At 40.6% G+C, this 15,758-nt stretch overlaps 2 protein-coding genes across 2 annotated transcripts; one reads left to right on the top strand and one right to left on the bottom strand.

The window, feature by feature from the left end:
• Positions 1-956: 956 nt before the first annotated feature.
• MCEE (methylmalonyl-CoA epimerase) lies at positions 957-7,198 on the bottom strand. The gene is made up of 3 exons (XM_058033231.1): positions 7,120-7,198; positions 3,120-3,460; positions 957-1,632 (listed from the first exon to the last, which is right to left on the bottom strand). The coding sequence occupies exons 1-3, from the start codon at positions 7,148-7,150 to the stop codon at positions 1,480-1,482; spliced, it is 525 nt and encodes a 174-aa protein (XP_057889214.1). The 5' UTR covers positions 7,151-7,198; the 3' UTR covers positions 957-1,479.
• A 1,723-nt stretch (positions 7,199-8,921) lies between these two features.
• MPHOSPH10 (M-phase phosphoprotein 10) lies at positions 8,922-15,728 on the top strand. The gene is made up of 11 exons (XM_058033230.1): positions 8,922-9,035; positions 9,497-10,148; positions 10,886-11,043; positions 11,447-11,618; positions 11,897-12,038; positions 12,364-12,431; positions 13,101-13,238; positions 13,451-13,561; positions 13,798-13,905; positions 14,455-14,685; positions 15,510-15,728. Exons 1-11 carry the CDS (start codon positions 8,941-8,943, stop codon positions 15,657-15,659), a joined length of 2,025 nt encoding a protein of 674 aa, XP_057889213.1. The 5' UTR covers positions 8,922-8,940; the 3' UTR covers positions 15,660-15,728.
• Positions 15,729-15,758: the final 30 nt, after the last annotated feature.

The raw sequence follows: 15,758 nt of genomic DNA, 5'->3' as shown, positions 1-15,758 counted from the left end.
AAACTGCCCTCTAAACAGGGATTTGATGAAATGTAGGAACCATGTGGAATGCTGTGTTTTTCTTAAAATATGACAGAAGGAGTATTTATTTTAAGTACAAAACTATCTTGTTAAAAATATCATTGCTTTGTAGAGATTTTTTTGAGAAGTAAAATTCATGAGGAAGTGGCAATGTCTTTAAAAACATGTTTAAATTTCAGGTCAACATTATATTTGTATTTTGTTGCTGCAAGCATGACATATGTTGCAAATAATTCCATTAAGTAAAAATTGTACACTAAAATCATCTTCATATTAAGCTGAAGGTTCTTACTGCATATGCAGAGATGTAGGAAAATTTAAAATTCAGATTGTAGTTAAGCTAGGAAAGTATGACTTTTTAAAGCTTGAGAAGACTAAAGAAATAGTAAGTCTTCTATTTCTACAGCTGAAATGTCAAAACAAACCTATAAAAGAAAGCATCAGGAAAAGACTGCTTGGGTAATATACAGCAATATGGTGAAGTCTGTTCATAAATAAGTTAACAAAACTGCCTGCAGCCTGTGACATCAGCATACTGGTGTGGTCTTTAATGCTAACAACTGTACAGAAGCAAGACATATGTGGTGTGTGTTTGCCACTGATTTTGTAATTGGTTCTGCACAGGAAAACCTTATTTGTAAAGTAAGCGAAAAGGTTTATTGCTGCTTGTTCGTGTCTCTTCAAGATGTCCTTCTCTGAGAAAGCTTGGGGGGAAAAGAATTTAAACAGCCCTAAAAATGAAAAAACTAAAATGTCACAACTGCATTACAGTATGAAGTATATGTCAGGTAAATAGTTTTCAGGTTCTCTTGTTGCATTGCCTGCATATCCATAAAGTTCATAAAACAATTAAATGATGATTTATGCATGGTAACTTCCTTGGCAGTAATTGTTATGCCAAGAAAAACTTATTTACTGATTGCAGACATTCATACAATAATATATGGGATTTTTATTGCATGAACCAATCAATCAGTGTGAAGCACAGATGGTGAATGGTGAAAAGAGGAAAGCACAATATTTGTTTTCCTTTATTTCTAAAGAAAATGTCTAAGCTATGTTGTTGTCACTGGGAAGTGGGTCTCTGCTCTGAAATGTAGAGCAAAATAATGCAGCTTGACCTAGAAACTGTACAGTTTCTGTGGCTACAGAGGTTAAATCTTGCTGCAAACAGGCAACAAAAGATAAAATACTGTGGTACATTTGTAACTCAGCTCGTGTATTTGTGTTCAGAATCACAGAGAATCCAAGAAATGCCAAACATTAATTCTCAAAATTAAATCAGCAACAAGAGCAAAGACAGACCCTAAATGTGTAGCACTGTTTCAGTACTCAAAAGCTGCACTTCATCCATGGGCACTTCAATAACTTGTAAAGACTGAATACCACATCAATATTCCCAGCACCAGCTCAGGAACTTCACAATTCTTCTATTGCTTTATTTATGAATATTGCAGCTCAAGCTTGCTCAAGTTCCACAAGGACTCCATGGCAATCTTTAGGGTGAAGAAAAATCACAGGTTTGCCATGTGCACCTATTTTTGGCTCTTCACTCAATATTCGAATCTTTTTTTTCTTCAGTTCTGTCATAGCCGCTTTTATGTCATCAACCTTTTAAAAAAGATACAGTTCACACAAATTAACATTTTGCACTGTATTATGCAGACTTTATATTCAGGAGCAATAACAATTCCTTACTGAAATGTTATTTTGAAGTTCTAATGTAATTCTGCAAATAAGTTATAAACCATTTAAAAACATCTAGTAATAAAAATACTGCAGGAGTTTGCATTTGTTGTTTGAGGATTTTATAAAATACCATTTAAATGGACTGTGCAATATTTAAGAAATTAATAAACTGAAATAGCTGATGCACAAAGACCATTGATTTTTTTTTGGTTGTTACTTTATAAGGCATCCATAAATAATCTAAATTCTGCATTACTTTCTGCTCTCAATAAGTAAAGAAAAATACCTCCCTTTATAAGGGATGACAGAGCACTAACTCATTAAATGGTGAAAAGGGGAGGGCAGCAGGCAGAAGGTAAAAGTCCCTTTTAGATTTATGTATTCTCCTTCTGAGTAGGTTAAGGTTCATTAATTTTCCTAAGGAAAAAAGCTTGGAATAATCAAAAATATATCAGATGTGGTATTTGTACTGAACTTTACTATAATAACAGCCATTAATACCATATTTCAGTACAGTTTCCTACAGAAATATGTAATTAACAAAAATATGCCTGCACTATATGCTGTGATCTGAAGTTCTGGTGTCATGTCATCTAATGAAATTCTGATTCTCCTAAACTTAAATGCATTCATGTTTTGAAATAATAATATTAGCACTCAGTTTAGAAAATTCAATAGTCAATAAGGACCTAGAATTAAAATAATATCACTGCTGTTTTTCAAGGCTGAAATGTCTGGATATAATTTGGCGAATAAACTCTTCTGCCAATGTTATGGTAGGGACGAAGGAAATTCTTAGCTTTAATTCAGAGGAAAAGACATCACCTAATTCCTACCCATTTGCACCAGTTTTGCTTGTGAATATCCCAAACTCACTACAGTTCTTCCTACACAGAGCTACCAGTCTGCAAAACAAAAAGGAATGACTGTCAAATTATCTACACTAGAAAGGCCACGTGTGCCATGGCCATGGTCCCCTCCAGGTTCTTCCCCTGAGCACAAAAGCCAGAGCAGCTGCTGCTCCTGTGCTGCAGAGATGGCCTGAGGAGGAGCAGGGCCTGGGCTCAGCTGGAGTGAACTCCTGCTTCCCCAAGGATGAGTGACAGTAAACAGGGCAAAGCCTTTGGGTGCACCCATGTCTGAGTTCCAGGCTTGGATTGCTCTCTTACTCTGCTGTGTCCAGCACGGTTTTCACTGCAGCTACTAAATTGTAGCTGCTCAGGAATAAGCTAATTTCCTCTTAAAATATTTACCTTTTTTGAAACACGTTGACTATCAAAACATCTCCCTAAACTTTCCTTTGTATAAGAGAGAAGAAATATGACAGCCTTATATGTTAGTTCAAACCTATTAAAACATGCATACTTGAATGTATCTATCTTATTACAAGAAATATGATGTTAAAATACCTCAATGCAGATATGATGCATTCCTCCAGTCTTGTTTTTTTGCAGGAAGCTTGCAATGGGACTTTTCTCTCCTAAAGGATGTAGAAGTTCCAGCTTGGTATTTCCCAGCTCCACAAAAACAGTGTAGACACCATGTTCAGGAAGAGCAACAGTCTCACTCACCTGGGCTCCTAACACATCTTTATACAGGGACTGAGCTTTCTCCAAATCAGGCACTGCAATTGCCACGTGATTGAGTCGGCCCAGTTTCCACAAACAGCTTGGGATGTTTTGTGAGAAGGACTTTGATGATGATAGAGTTTGTACTGTGGGAGCACAAGTCTGCAATCTGCTAAGAAGCCCTGAAAAAAAAGTGAACAGCACTGACACGATGCTTTTGAGAAAGTCTCAGTGCCTGCTCTTTCCCCTGTGAAGGCCTGCAGAGCTGCCAAGGCATTGGCACACCCTTGTGCAATGCTCAGGGCAGACTGGGAGCAAGGAAACAGCCACTCTCTCTTCAGACTAAGTAAATATTCAAAAGTATTGAGAGAATAATAAATAAAAACCCAAAGCAGACTCAAACTTGGTGTAAATTCTTACATATGCCTGTTGAAAAGAGGAAGACAGGACCAATTGTAAAGGCCAACATAATGTCTTTAAAAGTGACTTTTGATGTTTTCAGAGCTCCTTATGAAACGGAGAAAGAAATATGGATATGCCTATACATCTCAAAATTACAGCAAACAAACAAAAGGATCACAAAAAAGAAAGATACAAAAATGAGGGTATTTACTATTAATTATCTGAAAATTAATCTGTCACTATTAGAATCTAGAGGGGTTGGGGTGGGGAGAAATTGCGATAGCATCAGTTGTTTCTAGAACCAAAATTAGAACTAGATAAAAGGATAGATTCATTAAAACTACATTTTAATTCCATGCCAGTTTGCTTTAGGCCAAGTCAGAGTTCCCAATGCCTTAAGGCCAAGCTAGAGGCATCTTAGCCCTTTGGGAGTCTTTGAGGCATTCTTTGCTTTAAAGCCACAAATGTGCTACTTTGCTGAGAGATTGTGCCAATGAAGCACTGAGATTGTGGAAGCTTTGCAGCACACTGAGGATGGATAGCCTGGCTGGGCTCTTGGTACTCTCTAAGGTCAGTAAGAGCTGTAATTAATTAAATCAGCTTTGTTTCTCAGTATGGAACTGAGAACTAACATTCCACAGGAATTCCACATTCTACCAGTTAATTTTTCTTCAAAAACTGATGAATCCTTAAACCTAAGTCTTTCTGAGCATGGTGCTGTGTTGGAGGAAGAAATGTTTGCATGTATTGACACTTAAATTTACAACATGCAATGTGCCTATTAGCAAGGACTCAGTGTCACAAAAGTAAGTCTATTCACAATCTTTTGATGATACTAAATCAAGATCCTACATTAAGTATTTCCAGAAACTTGTACAGTGCTGCAAGTAACTGCCCTGCAGTATTTCTTGCCAGGCTTTCACACATTCCATCCTGTCATCTCCTTCATCACAGCCAGAAGTTCTGGACAATTCTTTCACTTGGTACCTTTAGGATATCACACTGGTACAGGACAGCAACTGCTTTTCAACTTTTACATGTTAGAAAATCCCTTAGAAATTCCCACAGGGAAAAGAAATGTTTGTTTTTCAAATGTCTGTGCAGAAACTGTTTTGTAGAAACACTTGCCATGTTAATGCAGCTGAATCAGGGTGAACCAAGTAATTCCAGGAGGGAGCAGTACTGTGCAATGCCTAAAATGCACGAGGTACAAACATGCAGGAGCAAGGTGGCATGATTAAAGGCATGGCTAATTAACTAGTGCAAGGTTTGACAGTTAACCAGAGAAAATAAATGTGTTACAAACAGTAACAACCCCCACAATATCTGCTATGCAGTCTTTCCTGACCACCTAAGCTTCTACTGAAGCAGCTCCATTTTACTGTAATTTCTTAAGGCATGATTCAATTCTTGCTGAAGCAAGAGAGATTTTTCCACTTGGAGGAAGGCAGTATTCTCTAAATAAGAAAAAATCCTTTGAAAGAGAACTCCTTTCTATATAATTTATTATGTTTTCCAGAGCCATTTACTGTTTTATTTTTTTTCCAAATATTAACAGACTGCAGTTCAATAGAAATACTCCTAATGCAGATTTTTTTTCCAAGCACTCTTTACTAATGGAAAGGTAAGGATTTTCCCATTCTATTCCCAAGAATCTGTAATTCTTGCTGCACTTCACACAGGGCATATAACCACACAGTTATTGTAATTTAATGTGTATTTTTTCTATTTCAAGTAAATTGACAAAGACACAGCCTCTTTATACTCAGCTATTTGTGAAACACTAGCAAAATAGTAGAAAATGCTCTTTCTTATGGGTTCTGCCCCAGAAATATTTGATTTCTTGTGCTGTTTCCTGAGAAGACTAAAAAAGTGAAGTATATTCCTAGGATTCTTGTAAAGTCAAAGATACTTATATGCTCACTCATATCAGCATTTATTCTATGAAGTCTTGTGAATTTATCCTAGCTCTAGTCAGATGCATACAGAGTACAAATTTTAAATCCATTATTGAATTGACTGAGATTAAACAAAAACCATTTGTGTTTTTCTTGCATTATCTAGATTAGTAACTATATAGATTACTTAAAATTCTAATCTTCTTCAAACCCAATAATCAAAAAATGCCTTGCGGTGAAAAAGAAAGCTTTTCAGGATTTCAGTGATTGAAATCCTATCACTTCCATGTTTCTAGGAAAGAAACACGTGTATTTATATATCACATATATACATCACAAAACTAGTTCTACAGTATATAACCTTCTTCAGCTTCATTTGAAGAATATTTTAAAATTTATTTATTTGGGGGTCATTCTGTTGATCATTGATCTACTTGTAGTATACATATCAGAGTTTAAATATACAGTTGTAACCAAGGGTTATGTTCTTTAACCAAGCAGATTATGAAGTATCACGTCTGAAGTACCCCACAAACTGAGATCCTCACCCTTCAAATGTTTATTCATAGGCTTGTTTGTTGCTTCTGATGTGGAGCAGTGTTCATTGACTTAATCAAGGAAAATAAGGAATCAAACATCAGCCAAATTCAACTGAACTCAGTCATGTTCTCCATGGGAAAGTTTTACAACAGTGGGTTGCAGTTAGAACCTTGTCACTGGGCACTGCTTTATTGTCACTCTTTCAAGGGGAGATGAACTCCCAAAGCATGGAGAGGATGCTGTTACCATAGGGAATCTGGCATGCAGGGGCTGTGTGTTCACTCTCTGGACCAAATGGAGAAAGGGCATAGTGGGGTCATTATTAAATTCCAGCAATCTCAAGGTGGTGTGAGTATCTTGTGAACTCTGGAAGCCAACTGGGCTCACAGTGCTGCTCTGCTCTGTGTCGGACGGGGCTTTTGGGAGTCAGATGGGCTCCACAGTTCAAGGAAACTGAGTCTCAGTGTGCTGTGGCTCTTGTTCCCTCCTTCGAAGTGCAGTATGACTATACAATGGTGTTTTCATTCCCAGCATCCTACTGATCAATCACTGACAGCATTGAGCCTCTCATTCACTTTTCTCCTGGTCTGTGGCTACCAAGTAAAATGGTGTGGTTTAGGTATTGTGACTTTAACCTACCTTACCAGAATGAGCAGTACAGGTTATTACCATAAACAGGAAATTATTTTGAATTTGACCTCCAAACCACACCTCAAAAAAGACAAGCTTCTCCTTGCAGCTTAAGTTTGGCGTTTGCTCTGTAAGTTTACCGTAATGAGAGCTTATTGTTAGTGTGCCCGTCAGTTGGATCGGGAGAACTTGTTTTGATTTACAGAGCGGCAGTTTCGTTCGGCCTGCGAGGCTCTCACGGGGAGCTCGGCCAGGCCGGAGCAGGCACCGTGGCCCGCGGCCGCCCCTTGCCGGCCCCGCCGCCGCCCGCGCTCCCGCCGCCCTTCCCTCCGCCCTGCTCGCCGCCGCCCCGCGTTACCGCCCCGCGTTACCGGCCGCTCCGCGCCGCAGCACCGCCGCCATCTCACCGCCCTCCCCGGCACCCCTCGGTGCGGGCCCGGCGCCAGCGCGGCGAGCCGGCCGCGGCGTGTCACCGTGAGGGGCCGTGCCCGGCAGCGCAGCGCGCCATTGGAGCGGCAGCGGCGGCCGCGCCCTCCCCGGGGCCTGGGCCTCGAAGGGGCCGTGCCCTCCGCGAGGGCCGTGCCACATCCAGACTTTCCTTTAACACCTCCAGGAACACTAACTCCACCGCCTGTCTAGGCAGCTCATTGCTGTATCTAATCACCCTTTCTGAGAAGAAATTTCTTCTGATGTCCAACCTGTCCCCTGGTGCAGCTTGAGCCCATGTCCTCCTGTCCTGTCACTAGGACAAGTTACAGCAGGAGGGTGTAACGCCTGGCTACACCTGTTACACCTGGTGTAGGGAGTCCTGGAGGACAGTAAGGTCACCCCAAGCCTCCTTTTCTCCAGGCTGAGACCCCCAGCTCCCTCATCCGACTCGTGCCCCAGTTACTTTTCCAGTTCTGTTGCTGTTCTCTGGACTTGCTCCAGCACCTCAATGTCCTTCCTGAACTGAGGGTCCCAGAACTGGGCCCAGAGCTCAAGGGTAGCCTTAGCAGTGTGGAGTACAGGGGAATAATCACTTCCCTGGCTGGCTGGCCACACTATTCCTCATAGAGGCCAGGATGCCATGAAGCATTGTGCCAGGAGACTGAGGACAGTGAGCAGGCTGTCTGCTGGTGCTGAGCTCTTGCTGTGTCAGGCATTGCACTCTGCGAGTTGCTGCGATACAGCCTAAGTAGATAAACAACTTGTGCCGCTTCAAATCTAATTTTGTGTGATTAGTTAAAAGTGCAAATCAAAATGAGTGGTCAAAGTGGGTATTTGAAAGTTCCAATATATGGCACATTCGATTTCTAGCCCAGGTTGTGTGTCAGGTGTGTTTCTGATGTTCAGAGAATTTCAGGTGCAAGTCACAGTCACAGCTCTGCTGGCTGGGCCCTGCTCCACACCATGTTTTTTGGAGTGTGCAAAGTGACAGTGAGGGGACAGTGAGGTGGAATTGCAGGGCATTCTTTTATCTGCACTGAAAAGACTTAATTTGTTGGTAGGAAGGAAACATGAAAGCAGCAGAGACAGGAGCAGTACAGAAGTTAAAAGGTTAGTCACAGTTTTGGATCAAGCTGTAGAAGGGCTGTGTGGGTGGCTGAAAACACAAGGGTCTAAGGGTGTAGGGCATGACTTTATAAAATAAACTTTAAGGAAAGCACATGATGTAAGAGCAGAGTTGAAAAGCATTGGGCAGTGCTGTGTAGATGGTGAAGAAGGATGTGAGTGTCTTGTTACCCTGAACTTGTAGACACCTGGTGAGATCAGGTGTTTTGCCCACAGAATCAGCTGGCGATGTGCAGTTCCAAAATAGCCCTTGTATCTAGGTCAGAGATTCAAAACTGTGAAGTAAGATGACTGTTGTTCCACTATATTTAGAGCAGGTTTGCCAGTGCGGACGCACATCCCAGTCTACAGCGACACCGCGCCCTTCCCAGGGCGGGAAGCAGCAGCCACTGGGCATGACGGCTATACCCTGCTGGGGGTTCTGGGAGAAGGAGGCGCTTTTAGCCGAGGGCTGGGCCAGGAGGCGGGGGTTCTTTGGTTCGGAAGGCGGGGATGCCGCCGCTCGGGGAACGGGGCGGGGCCGAGCTCCGCGGGCGGAACCACTGTGTGCGGAACCTTGCTGGCGGCGCGGGAGCCGCCCGGGCCCGAGCGCTGTGGCACGGCGGAGGCGGTGCCGGTTCCCACGTGTGCGCGGCGCGATGGCGGCGGTGCCGGCGCTGCCGGGGCTCCAGGGCATCCAGACGTGCCTCAGGGTGGCCGGAGCGGCCGCGGCGCGCCCCGAGCGCTTCCTCAGGTACCGCGGGGCGGCGGGGGGGCATTGGTAGCCGTAGAGAAAGGCCTGGCGGAGCCTGGCCGGGTGTAAGAGCTGAGGAGTGAGGCGTGGGAAGCGCAGTTACCTCGGAGCCACCTGGGTCTGGCTCTTGCACCATTGAGGTGTTTGCTGCTGAACTGTTCGCTTCCCCACAAGGTCTGGAGTGCTTAAATCAGATCAACATATTGTAAGATGCGGCTGCAGAAAGCTGGAATTTTCTGTCCAGCTGCTGCTTCACATACGAAGTGTAATAAAGGTGAAAGGATTGAGAGTTTAGTGTTTTTCCCCGTGCCTGTGTAGTAGCAGTGCTCCACGCCGTGTGGGGGATGTCCAGCCGCAGCAGTCACCATTGAAAGTGCTGTTCTGTGGCACAGAGAACCACAGTGGGTACAACTGTGATTGGCTTCATGGAAAGTGCTAAACTTTTATTTTTGTGTTCTCAGTGTGCAGGATGGGCTGGCTGCCGACTTCAGAGCAATGACGAAGACTCTCTACGATTTGAATAAAGGAAGTAACATTGTTCGTGGGGGCCCTCTAAAAGAGCTGGTAATAGAAAATTTTGATGAAGAACAGATTTGGCAGCAACTAGAGCTCCAGAACAATGCAGTTCTCAATTTCTTCAAGAAATCCATTGCAAGGGATGCCGAGGATGAAGATCTTTGCCTTCTCTCAGACCAGGAAGAGGATGGCTCTGGTGCAGAGACCAGCAGTGACAAGGAGTTAGAAGACAACATAATGGAAGCAGAAACTGAACAGATGAATGTTTATACAAAAGATAAAGATAAAACTAAAGCTAAAGAAAAGCAAAGTAAACTCAGAGAAAGCATAATGCAGAAAGACAGTGATGAGGATTCTGATATTGACTTTGATATTGAAGCTCTGGAGCAACAAGCTAAAACAGCCAAGGAAACCACACTGAGAAAGAAGGGAAGGAAATCTATAGTGGATGACAAGTTTTTCAAGCTAGCTGAGATGGAAGCTTTTTTAGAACATGCAGAGAAGGAAGACAAGGAAGAAGAAGAAGATGATGACATTAATTATTTTGAAGACATTATCTCAGATGATGAGGAAGACTCTGAAGAAGCTAAAGTCAAAGTAAGTTTTTTCCTTTAAATCAAAATCTGGCATCTGTTAGGATGACCATAAAGTGTTTAACTCTGTGTAGAAACTGCCAATTTACATTTGTTTATGTGACTAATGATTATTTCTGAAGCTTTATTTTAACAGTTAAAGGTAAGAAAATTCCCTGGTGCAGAAGGACATAGCATCCTGCTATTCCAGTCTCTCCTGACATGGGCCCCGGGCCTTTACATAAATAAAGGAAGAGATGATACCCACGGGAAATCAGAGACCTTGAGAATTGCAGAATAGGTGACCCAGCAAATTAAGATTTGTCACTCAGCATCTGGCAGTTAGAGATCACTGAGGTGGCTGATGCAGAGCAAAGGGCTTTTTCCAGGGATGTGGCCTTGTACCTCTGATACAACTTAAATTGATGAGTAATTGATTCAAAAATAAGTATTTTATTATTCAATATTTACCAGGCATTCTCACTAGCAAGTAAGAAATATGCCCAGGGAATTAGTGTGCATTCCAACAAGTATTTGGCAAAATCTACAGTTCCTTGGCTTCTGTATGTGTAAGAAAAGAAATCAGTTTTACTATGGCATCCTACCACAGGTTAATGCATCACTGCCCTGAATTACTGTTGCACAGGCAGTGCTGTTCCCCAGGCACTAAAGACTCAAAAAGACAGGATACCCTTTGCTTTCTGTCACTCTTAACAGCTGTGGTTTGTTGTTTGGGTTTTTCTTTCCCTCTCACCTTTTTAGCCAATTAAAAGTTCCAGAGATATGACATACAAAGATTTCTTTGATCCAGCTGATGATGATGATGGTGATGATGATTTAGTAGCTAATGATGCTGAAGAGGATCAGGAAGAGGAAGCAGACAGTGCCATTGAAGAGCAAAATGAAGAAAGCATGTCTGAGTAAGTAAAATGCAGGTAAAATGTCCTCATAATTTTACACTAAAGTAAAGCAGAAAATACTGAGAATATCACACTCACTCTGGTCATAGTTTGCCATTCTCAGTTAACTGTTGTATGTTCATGGTTTGTGTTCTCACCTTATTTATATTTTTAAAATATTATCCCTTGATCTTTATTTGAATAAAGCATTTAAGAGTTTAAATAAGTTCTTATTTAAGAATAAGAGTTATTCTTATTAGCCAGAAGTTTCCCTAGTGTCCTCTACCTTTAGGGGGATCCTTGAGAGCTGTCGTAAACTGTAAGTTACTTGTAACAGGTAAACATCTAAGGGCTGAAATATCTTCATGTGAAAAATTATAAAGGTTTCTCAACTTTTATTTTATATTAAATGTTATTGTTACAGGTTTGAGGATATGGATGAAATGGTGGAGCACATGAGAAGTAAAGAAGCTTCTAAAAAAGTAACTTTCAGTTTGCCAGATGACAGTGAAACAGAAGATGGAACTGAAGCACAATTAGAGAAGGACATCAGTCCCAGTGAAATAAAGTCCTCATTTGAGAAGAGACAGGAAAAGGTAATTTTGGTTTGGTTTTCTTTGGGGTTTATTCATATTTTATTTGGCTAATACTTCAAAACAGTGGCAAATAATTTTTTTTTACTGACTGTTTCATTTGTTCAGAGTCCAGCAGATACAAAGAGGGAATTTAAAATTTAAGGAAAACATGTGGTTTAACTACATAGATACATCTCCAATCATATATTCCCTCATGTACCTGAAATACATACTATTTTTTTGCTGTGAGTTTACAAGTGAGCTCTGGTTTAAACTTCCTAGGAAATTGTGTTTTCCAGATGAGCAAAAAAATAAAGAGCTTGGAAGAAGCACTGTTAGAGGAGAAGCCTTGGCAGCTGAAAGGAGAAGTGACTGGGCAGAAGCGCCCTGAGAACAGCCTTTTGGAAGAAACAGTGCTCTTTGACCATGCAGTGAGAATGGGTAAGGAGGGACAGGGCTTTGTTGGGTGTTCTGCCCTTTGAGCTTGCTGAAAACACCTGGGACTCAAGAGGACACCAGGTTAAACTTCTTGATGTGATTTTGAGGTTGCTTCACACTGCATTTGCACAGTAGAAACTACAGGAAATTGTAAATTTTATCAGCCTCACATAATAGGACTTACTTTTATATTTACCTACTCCACCTTCAATTGCCACATTCTTGTGAAAGCTTTGCTTTCTTTTTCTGCGGTTTATTCTTTATAGAACAAGACCTATTTCTTGCTGGAGAAACATTAATCTTAAAATTCTTTGCCTTTTCCTTTCAGCACCTGTGATCACAGAAGAAACGACTTTTCAGCTTGAAGATCTCATCAAGCAGAGAATATTGGATGAGGTTAATATTATCTTACTGTTCCTCCTTCCATTGTTCATAGACTTGAGTCACAGGGCACATTCCAAGGATGAGTTGGAAGCATTTCCAATGTTGGGTGTAGAATTATCTTAATTTCTGCAACTGGTTGTTTTATTCTTTTGTCTTGATGAATGTGTTTTTAGATTTCTGAGGAGCCCTATTTTTATATCCCTGTTATACACCAAGGATTTTAGTGTTTTAGTGCACTTCAAAGCAGACTGTGTGCAGATAAAACTGTAAGGAGTTTATGTGGAATGTAAAGCCAGCCTGTAACTGTTGGCTGTTACCATAACTGGTGCTCTGAGCAGTCTGACACTGACCAAAACTCAGTTGTTTGCTTCATTTTGCTTCAAAGCCACTGACAGAAAATTTGTATTTCACAGCTTGTTGAGTGTTACTGTTCATTGAATTTAAAAAGATGAGGAACAGTTTGTAACTTGTTATGGTTGTTGCCTTCATTCATAAAACCAAGGACACAAGCAGAGCTATAATGTTTATTACTTTTCTTTTAATGAAATTGTGAAACTTGATGAGTCCTGGGATGCTACATGCATAAAGTAGTTAATGTGCCAGATAAATAACAGTTCTAAGTAAGATGTAGCTGGTACTTGGCTGTAGTTGCACTTGGTCCTTACTTTATGACTTTCTCAGGCATGGGATGATGTAGTACCAAAAGAGAAACCCAAAGAGGAAGCTTTTGAGTACAAGAAGCGGATCAGTTTGGATCATGAAAAGAGTAAACTGAGTCTGGCTGAAATCTACGAGCAAGAATACATGAAACTTCACCAGGTAACACAAACCATGCTTTTCCTTTGGGTTTGAAGTTCACACTCTGTACTCTTGTGTCTTCATTTATGCATTTCCAAGTGGAAGTAATTTAGTCTTTCCCTGAATATTCACCAGAGAAAGGGCTCTGGATTGTAAATTGTGTTGTTACCAGTCTTGCTAAAGTAAAGTAGCCTTATGAATGGTGTTACAGTTATATTGCATTTTTAATGCAGCAAAAGACTGAAGAGGAAGAAAATCCTGAACACAAAGAAATTCAGGAAATGATGGATTCACTCTTCCAGAAGCTGGATGCACTTTGTAATTTCCACTTCACACCCAAACCAGTAAGTGCATAAGGTTTATAAAGTTGGGGGCTTTCTCCCTTTTTTTAATTGGATACTTTAAAATACATTCCAGAAATGGTAAACAAAGTAAACTTTGGTGTTTCCTGAGCTCATTCTTATTTCATATTAAATGCACTGTGATTGCCTCTAAACAAACCCAGCTAGTTGTGATCTTCAGCTGTCTGACAGCTGCTGAGGAGCTGTGCTCAGTCCTGACTGTGTCTCTTTATTTCCAGCCGGTGCCAGAAGTTAAAATCGTGTCCAACCTTCCAGCTATAAGTATGGAAGAAGTAGCACCAGTTGCTGTTAGTGATGCTGCTCTCTTAGCACCAGAGGAGATCAAGGTAAATATAAAATGGCATTAGGGGATTACAGAAGGATGTAATCTGTAAGTCTGTCAGATCACTGGGAATTCTGCCCTTCCCATCCTGGTGGGTGCTTCCTCACCCTGTGGACTTTTTTGGCCTAGAATTTTAGCATTGATGGTTGTTGGGAGGTTTTGAGGGCTGAGGTGGTTTTTTGTTTGTTTGTTTGATTGCTTTTTTAGTTGTTTGTTTTTGGGGTTTTAGTTTGGGTGTTTTTTACTGACTGGGGAAGTAGTAAATTTTATTTGGCACCAGTAGGCCATAATACTATGCTTTGTTTTTGATCTTAACTGTTCTATGATGGTCATTGTTTTCCCAATATTTATTTGGGTATTGAGAGGGGGAAAGCTGAACAACACTAGAGCAGAGCAATTGGCATGTCCTGGATCAGTTGTACAAATCTCATTTCCCAGCTTTTGTCAGGTTTTGGCCTTTGCCTTATCCTGAGCTCTCACCTGAAATATTGGAAATGCTCTGTGAGTTCTGTGAAGTGAGTCTTGTTTTTTGCACTGTTATGGATTTATTTAGGAAAAGAACAAAGCTGGTGATGTAAAAACTGATGCAGAAAAGACTCCCACAGACAAAAAACGAGAACTGAGAAGGAAAAAGCTCCGCAAACGTATGAAGCGAAAGGAAAGGGAGAAACGTCAGAAGCTTCTGGAAAAGATGAAACCAGAACAAGGCACAAAACTCAGCAAAAAAGCTGCTGCAGCAAAATTAAAAAGGCTTACCAAAGAAGGCAAAGCATCTCTGCTCAAGGTAAGACTAAACTTCCAAGGACAGATAATTTTTCTCTAGAGAGGAAAGGAAACTTTATCCCAAAGAATTACAAGTATAAGGTTGGAAAAATGTGAAAAAGCTGTATGATACAATTACTCTATAAAAGTATGTTCATCAGGCAGAAATGATTTTGTGTGAGGTGCTACTTTTCTATTTATTTCAAAGTTCATAAAGTGATGTTCCTGCAAATATATTTTCTTTATTTCCTGCATTTACGCCATTCCACTTCATCAAGTGGGACTGCTTGAATGCACATTGTGTGTTCTGTATAAGCTTTGGGTAATTTAAACTGTTTTGTAATACAATATTCCTGTTTAACTTTGTCCTTATTGTGGAGCCTTCCCTATAATCTCATCAGATTGATACTGTTTTGCAGGCTATAAAACAGTAAACTCGTGAACCACTTATGGTGCCTTTTAAATAAAACTCAAAAAATATGAAATTTTGAAGTATTAGAAACTAATAGGAAACATAACTTCATTATTCCAGATGTTTGTACTTACCTTTTCAGAAGGCAAGTAGAACACAAAGTACAGATACCCTGCTGTAGTTCATGATGTGCAAGGATCTGTTCTTGATGCCTGCTCTTACCTATCAGGCTAATTGCTACATAGGAAGAGAATGTAATCTTTATTTCTCTAGATAGCAGGGGTGGACTAAAAATGTGGTGAACAATATCCTTTGAAAATTTGTTACCAGATCTTTTTTAACTGAAATACCATTATGCTTGAGTAACTAGTAAGTAATATAATGGTACTGTTTGTACATTTCTTGGTTATAACAAATGTTTTGTCCAATGACAGGATGAAGGTAAAGACAAGGCCTTGAAATCATCCCAGGCCTTCTTTTCTCAGCTACAAGATCAAGTGAGAATGCAAATCAAAGATGCCAGCAAATTAAAAAAGAAACAGAAGAAGGAGAAAGCAATCTCTGTTCATAAACTAAAGTTGTAATTTACCTTTCTTATACAGGTACATACATATATACGTCTTGTATATATTAAATTTTTTTTCTGAATTTGAGTAGGTTTTACTCTGTGTTGATCTTTAAAA

Source organism: Melospiza georgiana, chromosome 13 (assembly GCF_028018845.1).
Source record: "Melospiza georgiana isolate bMelGeo1 chromosome 13, bMelGeo1.pri, whole genome shotgun sequence".
Classification (NCBI taxonomy): domain Eukaryota; kingdom Metazoa; phylum Chordata; class Aves; order Passeriformes; family Passerellidae; genus Melospiza; species Melospiza georgiana.
Note: the sequence above shows the minus strand (reverse complement) of the source record. Positions and strands in the feature narration are given on the sequence as shown.